The 14,260-nt window shown below is 36.9% G+C and overlaps 1 protein-coding gene across 1 annotated transcript; it reads left to right on the top strand.

The window, feature by feature from the left end:
* Nucleotides 1-12,256: 12,256 nt before the first annotated feature.
* On the top strand, nucleotides 12,257-13,315 carry LOC149179963 (GTP-binding nuclear protein Ran1B-like). The gene is made up of 5 exons (XM_089413716.1): nucleotides 12,257-12,381; nucleotides 12,593-12,682; nucleotides 12,792-12,971; nucleotides 13,061-13,138; nucleotides 13,246-13,315. The coding sequence occupies exons 1-5, from the start codon at nucleotides 12,257-12,259 to the stop codon at nucleotides 13,313-13,315; spliced, it is 543 nt and encodes a 180-aa protein (XP_089269842.1).
* The last annotated feature ends 945 nt before the right edge of the window (nucleotides 13,316-14,260 follow it).

Raw genomic sequence — 14,260 nt, 5'->3', positions numbered from 1 at the left:
GTTTGGAGACTCATTACTAGACTCCCAGCATGGTGGAAAAAAGTTTTGGAAATTAAATACCTCAATTTTCCCAAACAACAGCTTCTTGATCGAGATATTCCCAATAGAGAATCCTCCAAAATTTGGTGATTATGCAAGAGAGAAATTCCACTAATTGCTCAAAATAATTCAAAAATCCCCAAGGGAGGTGCAAGCATCAATATTGGAGTAGATAGAATCATGGGTTAGCAGCGAATAAATAGAGATGGGGGAGTCCACCCTATCCTTTCCTTTTTTGAAAGAACAAGAATTCATTACCTAGACGAGATCTTCCAATGGGATGCTCACACCCTTCTTTGATCAGGTTGGGCCTTCCCAGCCATACCCAATAGTCTTAACGCAAGTCTTTCTTTCCTTCAATCCCTTTTGCACAGTATAGCCCCTGTCAAAAAGAAAAATCTTGATGTGTTTTGTTGGGACCCATCGAGATCCTCTTACACCATCCAAGCTGCTCACCATTATATTTGCAACATCAGCTACCCCATGCCAAGTTGGCACCACTGGAAGGTGGTTTGGAAATCCAAGTAAATTCCAAAAATCAAGTTTTTTCTCTAGATCGTCCTCAAAAGGAAAACCCTCACGGCAGAAAATTTGCAAAAGAGGGGAATTAATGACCCCTCTAGTTGTCCTAACTGCTTAGCTGTTGAAGAATCAATGCATAATCTCTTTATTGAATGCCCTTTTGCCATCAACTTCTAGAGGAACTTGTCTCATAACAATCAAATCCCATGGAACACCCAAAACACCATAGGAGAAATTCTTTACAAATGGAAAAAAAAACTAGCCTTGGCAGCCAAGGAAAAATAACACAGTGAAGAGAGTCTAGGACATTCTTCCCCACAATATGCTATGGAATATTTGGCTGGCATGAAATCAGAAGGTCTTTAAGGATAAGGACTCGACTGTTAGAAGCCTTTGCCCCAAGGCAAGGAGTCTTTCCCTTGGGATCATCTCAGTTAAGAATCTGAGAAGTATAAATGTCAGTGAACTCGACATAGAAGAACACATTTTCATTGGACACCTGTTAGACCAAAACACCAGCAATCAAAAGGGCAACACTGCTAGCAACAAAAACAACAATGTTTCCCCTAACTGGAAGATCAGGCTAAAAGAGGAAGAATTTGCAGGTTGGCTTAAAAACAGCAATAGGCATTATCTCTGTTTCGATGGGGCCTCAAAGTCGAATCTTGGGGCAACATGGGCGGGAGGAGTTATTTTTAATGCTAATGGGGATAACATACTCTCATATGAGTGGGGTCTTGGCCACACTTCCAATAACATAGCAGAATCCCTGGCCCTTTACCAATGTCTTATCCAACATGGGAAGCTTCGTATAGACACAGTCACAATATTGGGAGACTCGGCGATAGTCATCAGTGCAATGGTTCAGAACAGGGATCTGCCCAATTCTCTCCTTCAGCAGATTATCATATGGTGCCAAATTTTAGGACACACCATGAAATATGTGCGCTACTATCATGTTTTGTGATTGCACAATAAAATTTCGGATAGTCAAGCCAACAAAGCTTGTGCCAGATCACTAGGCTCCCTTATCTGCAATGGTGTGGAATCATTTCAGCATATACCATAATGAAGAGACCTCCTGGATACGAACAACATCTCAGCTCATCCGATATACCATTCGTTTCTGCTTTTTTGTTTTCTTGAAGGAACAACAGAAAAACCAAAACAACAGAAAAGGAACAGCGGAAAGTACAACAGAAAAGGAACAACAGAAAAAATGGAACAACAGAAAAGGAACAGCAGAAGAAATGGAACAACAGAAAAAACAGAATAGTAGAAAAGGAACAGCAGAAAATAAAAACGCAGTTCCAACAAGTACGTCAAGCTTGAAGCAAGTCAGCACCGACGACAAACCTGAAGAGTCCACTGCTCAACACATCAGCCACAGTAATATAGACTGAGATGCTTTGTAAATGCTATTAATTACTACTGCAGTTTGTTAGGATTTAGCTTTGGTCTTTGGTTTTTAGAAGCCCAAAAGGCAGGATTAAGGAGGAATTTTGTTTAAGCTGTAACTCCTTCTTCCCTAGCTCTTCTTGGCACCTCAGCATGTATTTCAGGATCTCAGTCTCCTTCCTTTTTTCAAATTTATAATAGCAATCGAATTTGTCAAAAAAAAAAATGTACAAGCTCCAACAAAAGCTAAAACATTTGAATCATTGACCGGAGAATCCACAGTTTTAACATTTTTGTACCAACGTTTCAAATCCCAAATGGGATCCATCTTCAAGATCCCATTTGGGATTTGAAACGTTGGTACAAAAATGTTAAAACTGTGGATTCTCCGGTCAATGATTCAAAATATTCAAACCACAGATCTCTGAAATCCATAAGCTAAAACATATCAAGGAAAAAATAAAACAGTGGAATCGCTTTACCTTCGGCAATATCTTTCAGGCGCAAAACACTCTTGAACAAGAAATGAAAAATTTATAGCAGGGAATCATAGCTGAAGGCAGATCTGAAATCATAGTAGAACTGGAACGTCAACTACAAATGCAGATCTCAGAAAGAGAAAGACAGGCAAAGATTCTTTGGAGACAGAAATCGAGGATCCGATGGCTTAAAGAGGGCGAATGCAATACAAAGTTCTTCCACCATACCACTATCCAATGGAGAATGCACAACAGCATTACTCTCCTCCAAAATTGACAAGGGGAACATCTAGAGAAGCATGAAGATATAGAACAAGAACTCCTCACCCACTTTCGGAGGGTGCATCAGGAAACGAAGCCTGATCGGCTGCCAGCTATAGAGAAGATCATCAAGATTATTCCTAATATCGTAATTGAGGAACAAAATCAAATACTACTCAGGCCTATTTCTTTAGAGGAAGTGGAGACAACTATGCGACAACTCAAAGTTGGGAAAGCACCCAAACCAGACGGCTTCACCTCAAACTTCTTTGACAACTTCTGGGATGTAATCAAGGAGGAAGTATGGCAAGTAGTCGAGGAGTCCAGAGTTAACAGATCAATGCTTCAATCCTTGAATTCCACCTTCATCGCCCTCATCCCTAAGGAGGAGAATGGCCAGACTCTGGACAAATTCCGACCTATTGCATTATGCAATGTATTGTATAAAATTGTCTCCAAAGTGATTGCCACATGCCTCAAGCCCTTGCTTCCTCTTTTTATATCACCGGAGCAATCGGGTTACATGGAAGGAAGGCAGATCACCGATGGCATAATTCTCGCTCATGAAATCATTCACTCCCTAAAGCAAACCAAAAAGGCAGGTATGCTCCTAAAAATCGACCTCTCAAAAGCTTTCGATACTTTAAGTTGGAAATATATTCAAAAAATACTGCTAGGCTTTGGATTTACCCCCCCTTGGGTAAGATGGATTATGAGTCTCATCACTTCTACCTTTTTCTCAATTCTTGTCAACGGGACCCCCTCTATCCCCTTCCACCCTTCCAGAGGTATCCGACAAGGGGACCCTCTCTCACCCTTTCTATTTGTTATTATGGCGGGGTCTTGGATGTTACATCAAAGATGCCCTTCAAAACAAGCAATTATGAGGCGATAGTAAAAAAAGGTAAAGGTAAAGGATTAGGGGTCTGTCTACTGGCATTCACTGAGTGGTTGGTTTACCATGGTTGTGAAGTGATATTCAACAAAGGAAAAGCATTCCTGAGAAACATAGCCACGGGGTAGGTGAAGCAGATCGGGGTTCGTGTGAAGAACTTGTATAAGTTAGATGTGGAAGGATGTGCTACATTAAGAACTAAGGCGGAGAAAGTGAAGGTCACGACGTCAATGAACTTTGGCACAAAATACTTGGTCATTTGTATCATGGTACCTCGAATATTATAGAACAAATAACCACTTGCCTCTCTATAGGAGCACTTAAGAAATAGTATATATGCAAAGGATGTACATTACAAAAGTACATAAAATCCACATTCCATGATCAGGACAAGAAAGCACATGCAGTCCTAGAGAGGATCCACTATGATGTTTATGGACCTTTCTTGACAACCTACACTGTCAAACACAAATATTTTGTCACTTTTATTAATGACTTCTCACAGAAGTGTTGGATCTTATTCACGTGGAATAAAGATTAGACATTATCTGAGTTCGTAGAATTCAAGACACTAGTTGAAAATGAAGCTAGCAAGAAGGTGAAGACTCTGTTGTAGAGGCTGCAACACCCTCCAAAATTTTGGCCTGCACATAAATTTCAAAGCCTACTATGGATATTGTGATAAATCGTTCCTTAGTCACTTATTGTTAAGTTGATGATCTCAAGCTCCCCTTTTCTATCTTAAGAGTCGTTTATGCTTTTATCTTTACATAGAATGTGTCATCTTTGGGCATGGGGGTAATCGCTTGTCATGCAAAGGGAGGTTTGTTTTCCTACAAGCGGAAATATTTATGAGAATGAGACATGTTTAACACTCCTTTCACACACTCTTACACAAGTTTCGCCTTTATCCTCCCAAAGTCTATAATCGAAGCTGCACTTGCCGTAAGCTTCCAAAAAGGTTGTTGCATTAAGTGAAGTATGTGTTATATATTCTGGTTGGTCTATGCTATATAGATAAGCTTTCAAGTGTGTGATCGTAGTGAAGTTTTATCACTATTCACATAAGTTCCATTGATCCCACACTTAGCTAAATTTTTGAGTTTCCTTAGCAACCTAGCCTCATCCAACTTTCCTGAACTAGACACTTCACATATGTAACCTCAAGCTTTTTCGTTGCTTGTTCAAATTGTGCAATGTGCAGAAATCCCAACCTCCCTTACCATTCAAAAATGTGCAATGGTTTCCTCCAATGTCCTTCCCTCAGCCAGAACCCACTGTCTCCAAAAACTGTGCAGTTTTGTCCCTTGACTACCCAGTCTGCCTTGCAGCCTAAAATTGCATAGATGTGTCCTCCTAGGGCCTCGTCCCAAGTAGGGCCACGAAGAAAGATGACATGATAGATGACTCTCAAGGAGCTGAGGAGAAAAATAAGCAGACCAAGAAACCCAAGGTATGATAGAATATTAGGACCGCATGAAGACTCCATCTGATGCATAACCCTTTGGAGGCTAGGTATGGAAAACAAAGCACGTCTTTTGAAATACACCTCTTAATGTAGCTTAAAAGTTTTCTTATCATTGTCGTATCATTCCGTCTTCAATGACATTCATGGTTGCAAGAACTGAAAGTCATTCCATGTGTTTGATCTACGTGTCTTGCTCCCTTTCACTTGTTTATTACATAGCTTAGAAGATGAAGAGTATTACCACTTGTTTATTTAAGCTACTGAGGTTGTGACCAACATGATCTTATGACTAACCAGGCACGATGCAAGGCATCCTAAGTGGGATGAAAGATGTTTGATGATATGTATGTAGTCAATACACTCCTCTGCATTACTCCTTTGCATTAATACTTGCTTTGTATATTTCATGTATCCTCACCTCTTGTCAGATTTGGCTACCTGCTACCAATAGTCTCTTAGTTCTTTCCTGACAAAGCAGGTGAAGGAATTTCCTTCAACCTAATTTCTTCAAGGCTCTTCATAGAAATTATAGAGCTAAGAGAAGGAGATGTGGAATCTCACTATCAAACTCTTGAAAATACTTTGCATGTTCGAATATATCCAAACAATTAGGCTACCACTCAACAACATTGTCAATCTTGGAAGACTCAAGAAAGATCAAATATCTAGATATTATAAACTTCTTATTCACTTCATCATAGAGATGGTATGCTTTGGAGGTTTGAGTACCCAAATAAGACACATTTGTGACTCCTTGCACTGAGTTTTCTTATCTGTTCCTTAGGTATGAAGGCATAATATGAGGAACCAAAAACCCTGGGATGCCTCACCGAAGGAATGTGACCATACCACATTTCATAGGGAGTCTTGTTTCTAATAGCAAGAGTTGGACACCTATTATTTATATACACAACACATAGAACCACATCAGCCCAAAACCTTATGAACTTAACATGTGAACTATGCCAAGTTCATAGTGAAAGTAATACATTCCAATGAACTGTGTGTTGAAAAATGCAGCAAGAAATTCTCAATTTGATTTTTCCTTGATTAAATTGAAAAAATTCAAATTTCCACATCAACGAACAACTTGGATGATGTTAACTTGTGTGGCATGGCTTGCGTCACCTAGTTTACTCAATAAATTCGAGTTGGAGGAGTTATAGTTTAGTTCTGCATATGTGATTGCTAACTTGTGGCAATAAAGGTCAATTATCTTAGGTTGTTGTCAGTTAGACTAGTTCTAACTTTTGGAGGAACTAGTGGAAGGTCATTTAAGCAGTGCAACTTCAGTCAAACTCGGTGATCATCTAGTTAACTGATCAATCAACCCAAAATAGTTGGGGCATGAAGGGAAGTCAAGTCCCCTAAAATTGGTGGAGATTCGAAGGTAGTTTTAATTTCTTGTAGCTCACGTAGTTGCAAGAACTTGCTATAACCATAGTGGAGGAGGTTGCTTGATTAGGAGTTTCTTGTGAAATTAGAGAGCGAATGATTGTTGGTAGCATTAATAGCCTACCAGCAATTTGTTTTGCACCACACTTCAATGTTTTGGGCATGGTTTTTGAGGGTGGATATTTTTTTTTATGCTTTTTGGTCATGCACGTCCTCACTAAGTATCTTGGGAGGTCTGTAATAGTTCCTTGCATGCGCATCCTCACTAAATATCTCTTGGGATGTTTGTACTAGGTCCTTGTAAATTTATGTTTGCCAAGGCTTAACTACTTATGATCTTAGGTGCTCACAACAATTCGACAGCTTATGGCACTTTCCAAATCACCATTCCTGAAAGGATCCAAAAAAATGACTTCAGAGGAAGATAAGAAGGGAAAACTCTTATTGGAACTAGCCTAGAACTAGTGGAATAGGTTGGTCCCAATGTTTTTAGAGTTGTACTAGTCTAGCTTGGTTGTTTAGATTGGCTAAGGTTGGTCTTGTATTAAACTGACCTTAAAACACCAAATTCACTAGTTCTCTAATAAACTGACCAATTCTGAAGAATGTAGTGCAACATAGCTAATGACCACCAAATAATAAATTTTTAACAAAAAAAATAATGAAAAGGAAAAAAAAAATTATTAACTCGAGGTCCCTACAAAACCCAACCCTAGTAATTAATGGTAATATTTAATTTTTAAAGTTAAAGTAAAAGATAATGTCAACTTTTACTTAAATTTTTAATATTAACATTAATTGTTTCGAGTTGTTTCAGAGTGGTTCCAACTTCATTCAATTTTGAGAAAGCCAAATTTTAGATCCCATTCAAAAGTTAGTGGTTATTGTTTGAACCACTTCTTTATAATGAGTCCTAGACTTTGACTTCCAATTCTTCAGGTGCAGTTATTGCATAATCATATTCCTCGTGAGACTTTGCAGCAGAAGTTGATCTTTAATCCATTGTAAGAACTTGACCTAGCATAGGGAACCGTCAGCTACCCCTCTCAAGATGGTCCCACAGCCCCTCAAGAGCTATCCATAAAGAGCTATACAATACAAAAGAACCACTAGCATATGTAGTGTTGATTTCGGTTGTCCCTGGTTCATATGGTGTTACATATTCTCCCTCGCAGGTATGGGCGCCCACGAGATAATCAAATAAATCATCCCTCTCATCCCATTCATGGATTTCCTGTCAATCACCACATCTCAACATGCAATCAATGCATTAGTTATAATCATAGTATCAGAGAAATAGTCTAGATGCCAACACTTTCATTTCATCCTAATAACATAAATTGTTTGTTATCACAACATTTTGAATAGTAAAGATCTGCATACTCTTGAATGTCATAAAATTTGCATGCAATTACCCCATGTTTCACATCATAAAATACTCTCATAAGTTATAACATCAACATATCAGCATCAAGGATATATCATGACATCTCATAATAAATGAGCCACATGTCAATTTACATCATGATCCCTATGCATATCATATCCATCATGAGAATTCAACATCATTATCATAAGAAATAAATAAATAAGCACGACATATGCATTGTTAACCTCTCATTATAACTATATACATTTACCACATACCATCATATCACGAAACATCGTTAATATGAGAATCATCTCAATACTTATGAAATATAGAACAAGAAAACACTATAAGCATTCTTATCATGAATTAATTTCATTTACTTGTATAAACAGTTCAACGTCCCTCTAGGATCTATGTGAGGATGTGGTCCAACCCTAAACAAGATTATGTTATCCCATGAGTACTATTAGTGTCATGTTTTCATCAAGGTACCAATTACTTTTTCAATAGACATTTCATGTTCTTTCTATTAGGAAGTTAACCATTACATCATAGGTATACTCATCTAAGTACATCATTAAATTTCAAATGAGTCTCATCATCTTGAGCCTTAACCTCTTGTCGAATATTCTTCCTTCCCCAAGGACATTTGAGTCAAATTCAATTTTAAGATATTATCATTTGTACAATCATTTAAATCATCAATATCATGTTAAAATTCCATGATCACTATACATATTGTGCTTATCCAAATGGAACACATACATGAGGTCATCCTTATTTAAGTCTTAGGTTATGCTTAATCCACCTGCATGAAGGCTTAAACCATTGTTATGCTTCCATTGTAGCCCAGTAGGTCAAGATGCGTGGCTCTTACTAGAGCAGCTTGGGTTCAAGTCCCCACAATTGAAATGATGTGCTTGTTGTCCCCTAGTGATTTATCCATCACTTGCATGATTTTCATTGTGAATCTTGGCTTATCTCATGAAGTTCCCACTTGATATCTTTTATCATATATTCATCCATCTTCAAGTTAGACTAGGGATTCTTCCACCTTAATTTTCACTCATTAAATCTTTAATTTATAGTTTGAAATGCTTGGAACCACTACCACCATTACCATCCATGAATGATTTGGTATGCTTAATATGTTTGACAATAAATTCTTTATCGATAATCAATTTACACTTAAATTTCTTATTAACTCAAAATACCAGACACACAATATATTAAAAATAATAATAATATAGATATTCACACATCCAATAAATAATAAAGTAAAATAACATCTTATCAATTTCAACATAATATTTTAATATTAAATAAAAAAATTCAATTTTTATTACTCATTTCAACATAATACTTTAATAATAATTAAACAAATTTAAGCTCTATTGTCTAATTTATTAAATGACTAAATCCAAATTATATAAATTCCTTCTCATTCCTTAAAAGTTGGTGAGTCATTTTTATACTATACTTAATACATGTTTTATATAATATAAAATAACACTATATATATATATATATATATATATATATATATATATATATATATATATAAACCTTTACTTCTAATTTTAAAATTTAATTTAAATATATTTTCATAATACCACATCCTATAAATCCTATTTTTTCTAATAAAAAATTATAGTCATCCATAAATATTAATTATAACCTCAACCCATTATATACTTTATGTTAACGAGTTATATGAATTACATGGTGTCCATTATATTGTTTTAATATTAATGTATATGTATATTATCACTTCCGTTAAATATAAGCACTAATTTTAATAACCTTAATGCGTTAACGTTAACACATGCAACCTATTAAATTTTTTTCTTTAAAAACTCATCTTGCCTTAAAGCAGCCTCTCCATCTCTCATCTTTCACATTCTCCCATGTGCCTGACACCTCTTTTCTCTCTGCCTTATTATCATATATATCTTAATGACTTCAGCGTTGTGATGTTTATTACTTGTATCGTTCTACGTGGAGAATTCACCAATATGGCAGATAAATAATTTGGCATTTAGCAAATTGGCGGGGTTTATAAAACAACACATATTTTTTTTTATCACTAGTTTTGTCTCTCTTATTTACTTTTTCTTAGCGAATTCCTATAAGTGTTTTTGTTGAGTCTATTTTTGATGGTCACGACAATTTTGATTCGGCTTTTGGAAGTACTATGGACTTTGACTAAATCGCATTTTGGAGCTCATCTTAGCATAAACATCATGCATATGATGCTTCTGAGATTTCGTCGATCTTGAGGATGCGACAATGTTCATCGTTGATTTCTTTAAGCATATGGAGGAGGATTAACTAGATTTGCCTTCATAAGTGAATATTTTCCACTAATGCAACCAATGTTTTCCACGTAGAAAATCTTAGTCAACACAATATGAATTATGTAATTCCCCAACGCCACAACCTGAACAACGAGTGACGATACATAGCAAAACATGTATTGCAATAAAATTTATTATGAAAGCGTAAGCTCCCCAGGAAAATATCATATAGAAGTACGATAAAGCATTTAATGTTGACGCTTCCTTATCCGCATTGGCTTTTGGAAAGCCTACAGTCAAGGCGTTTGGATTTCTTTTCTGACCTCTAAAGCGGTTAGGAGGCAAACGAGCCCCCGGCCTCACCATACATCTCGTTAAGACCACAATATCATGATGTACTGTCCTAACCCCATTTCTCAAGAATAATATATATATATATATATATATATATATATATATATATATATATATATATATATATATATATATATTCATAAGGTTTTACATACCCAGGATTACCCTTTGGAATTATATATACAATTTCCTATGATTCATTTACCTTATGTCACTTTATGCACGTCAATTGTCATACAGGTATGGTTTAAGGGATTAGCGTACTGATTTTAACTTTAATAAAAATCTCTGTATGGTTTGGATGCATGTTAACCACGCGGCAATGGTTCTGGGGGTAACTTTATGTTTTCACTTTAGCCATCACGTTGCACCCCTTATCCATTACTGTGAGAATTATCTCCTGCTCTGCTTCGTATTGTAGGAGGTCGGCAGGCTGTCCAGTCTTTTCGCCTTGCATCAACAGTGGAGGGCACACTTCGTAATCCAACTGTGGAAAATCGTCTCCGCGGGCTGCCTACTAAACTAACGCTTTCCTTGGGTGATGGGATCATTTTTTTGGGAACTTTCTCTGCAGCTTTGCTCTAGTTCAATCCATGTGTTCCATCTCGGGGAGCCTAGCTCACAGACCCTGTTCAAATGCTGGAGGATTCGTTTCCAAACCCTTCAGGTAGATAACTACATAATGTCTTGTTCCTTCTGTAACCTTTTGGCTATGTGTTCTTTTCGACTTATTGATAAACTTCTCGATTATGCTCATGCATCATGCGTCTATAGGGTTATTCAGCAATGGGGTCCTCCTACAACACTAGAACGAGTGTTGTTCATTCATTGGCCGGAGTTTTCTTCAGTGGTAAGTGTCTTGGCAAGCACGAGGATAAATTCCTTGAGTTTTTGTTTTACTGCGGTTTGCTTTACTTCTGTTGTTTTCTAACATGTGCTATTCGGGTTGCTCCTTGTACAGATTAGGCACCCATTCCTCACACGACCTAAAGACTAAGGAAAACCCCACCCCCGTTCTGTTCTGAGTTCCAGGTATGGGGAATCCTACCGGCCGCGACTATGTCTGTTTTGCTTCAGAGTTTTTGTTGTGTTTAGAGGAGGGTAACCCTCTAGGTCACCTTTATTTTTTATTGAACCAGGGTGGGGAGGGTTATTCGTTCCCTCCAGGCTCCAATTACCATGGACATGACAAATTTAATTTTATACTCTTGAATTTGGATGTCTGACTGCAATTCCTCCGCTCGGACAATTGGAACTATATATATATTTTAACGCACACCTCTACTTATTTTTCTCACGGCATATTAGGCTCTTTGTTTACTGGACTATAATTTATTGTGAGGGTATACTGCTTTTAACGACAGAATATTTTTTCCTCGTTTGTGCTTGTTTAAATGTTACCGCACTGCGGCCTTTCTGTATAGGAATTTGTACTCGTTTTTGTTTTATGAGTTCATAGTATTGCACAACTTTTAACTATGTCACGTTTTTTGTTTGGTTTAGCTACACATTCCTATACAATTTATATGATGTTTTATGTAATTGACTGAAGACGGTCATATCCCCTAAGCTTACAACCTCCCTTGTTGAGAGGGTCCGAACCCTGCCCCTCAATTATAGTGTTCTTTTGAATTAATTCCTGATTGCTTCCAGGTTATTAATACTTGTATGCTGGAAAGAGTTAAAACACGGACAAGATAATAACCCTACCAACCTGCTATTCCATTCTATTACAAACCTAGTTTTCCTTTTTGGGTGTTCAATTTGGCTTAGATAATGTCCACACAGCAGGTCTCCGGCTGTGCCACTCCACTTTCTGGCCTTCCTTATTACAGAGGAAATGCTCTACCACATCTTAACACAACCTGCAATAATCTCTGCCTTAGATTAGGGTCGATACAGTTTGCGGAAAGCAGACGTTGTTTTATTTATTTTATTTTCTAATTATATACACCTATGTCTCTTAAAGAAAGGGGCTCAGCCCAAAGGCTACAAGCCATTACTGAGTAATGCTGGTCATGAGTTGATTCCATTCACTCGTCTAATTTCGGGTCTACCTAAGCATTTATTTGTTTCATTCTTATTCACTGATTGGGAATTTTTTTGTTGCAGTATTCATGGGCAATGTGAAGTTATCATGTTTGATGTTACTGCACGATTGACTTACAAGAATGTCCCAACATGGCACGGAGATCTTTGCAGGTATCTCTTTTACAGAGGGGTTGGATCTCTAAGTAGAAATGAACGTTCATTAATTGTGTGGTGGCACGACTGCCTGAACCAATTAGCTAAATATCTCTGTGAATTTCAGGGTGTGTGAGAACATTCCTAGTGTTCTTTGTGGAAACAAGGTTGATGTGAAGAATAGGCAAGTGAAAGCCAAGCAAGTTACTTTTCATAGAAAGAAGAATCTTCAGTACTATGAGATATCTGCAAAAAGTAACTACAACTTTGAGAAGCCATTCCTGTACTTGGCATGGAAGCTCTCAGGGTGAGCCTTTAATCTAGTTTCTGATGCTCCCTAATATGAATGTTATATTAAAAAATTTGCATTGATTCTATAATGGGTTATTTTTATAGGGATCCAAACCTTCATTTTGTGGAGTCACCTGCTCTTTCTCCTCCTGAGGTTCAAATAGACCTTGCAACCCAACAACAGTAAGTAGAATGTTATTTTCTTATTATTTTTTGTTAACTTTTATTGAAATAATTTGTTCCATTTCTAAAAGATTGAAACTTTGGCTTACAATCTTTTATTTTGTCAGGTACGAGGCAGAACTGGTAGCATTTGTGGCCCAACCCCTTCTAGATGATGATGATGATGCTTTTGAATAGCTTTGTTAAGATGCTTTTGCATATTTAGGGATTGGCGGATTCAATTAGTTTTGTATCATTGAAGTTTGCTCTTGAGTTCCGACATTTAATTCTGATTTGTATTTGGGGCTTAGAATAGCATTATCGCATCTCTCTATATGTGATTTGGGTACTATGAAGATGTTTTCATCAGTGGAGTTGGCTAAGTTATCTTAGTTCAACTCCATTACAAAGCTATTTTTATATGCTAAGATAGTTTTTTCGTTATATACTCTTGCACATTTTGCACAAGAACTTTTTGTACTCTTCAAATATTTCAAGAATGCTCAAGTGCCCTTCGTTTTGTACTGTTGGGTGAAATGCTAGTTGTGATGATTGTTTCTTGTAATATATTATGGCTTGTTAAAACTTTCTCTGAAATTTCTAGCTATGTCTAAGGATTTATTTTAACTCTGAAATTGGTTTACATAGTTGATAACTGTGGCTATCAAGCCTGCCTGGGTATTCTTGTGGGTATGTTGTCTATCGAACACATAAAGGTATTGCCGTTTCATTAATTGGGCTCTCGATTGATTTCTGCATAAAGACTCGCATTGTCTAAATCTAAAGTCGTTTCGATTCAATAGTCTACATATTCTTCTTTAACTATAGTAAAACTGGGATATGGAACGCTTATCAAAGCTAAGGTTGCATCTTAAATCCAAACTTCTGACTCCCATTTCAAGTAGATATTAAAGCTTTAGAAGATGGCACTCTGTTGAAAAGCTGACAATAATTAAATATGCTGGCTAAACATTGCATTTATATATGGGTGGCCATATTAAGCTCACGTGGTCTTGGTGGAAAGCATTTTCTGCTCTGTATTAATGTTGGCGTGATTTAGATTTTATAGGAGTGTTCCGACATCAATTGCCAGTCCTCACTTTTATATATTTATCACTTATATTCATGCCAATGCTAGGTAAC

This window comes from Pinus tabuliformis, chromosome 3_2 (assembly GCF_031772625.1).
Source record: "Pinus tabuliformis cultivar Carrire ecotype Pingquan chromosome 3_2, CPIR1, whole genome shotgun sequence".
Lineage (NCBI taxonomy): Eukaryota > Viridiplantae > Streptophyta > Pinopsida > Pinales > Pinaceae > Pinus > Pinus tabuliformis.
Note: the sequence above shows the minus strand (reverse complement) of the source record. Positions and strands in the feature narration are given on the sequence as shown.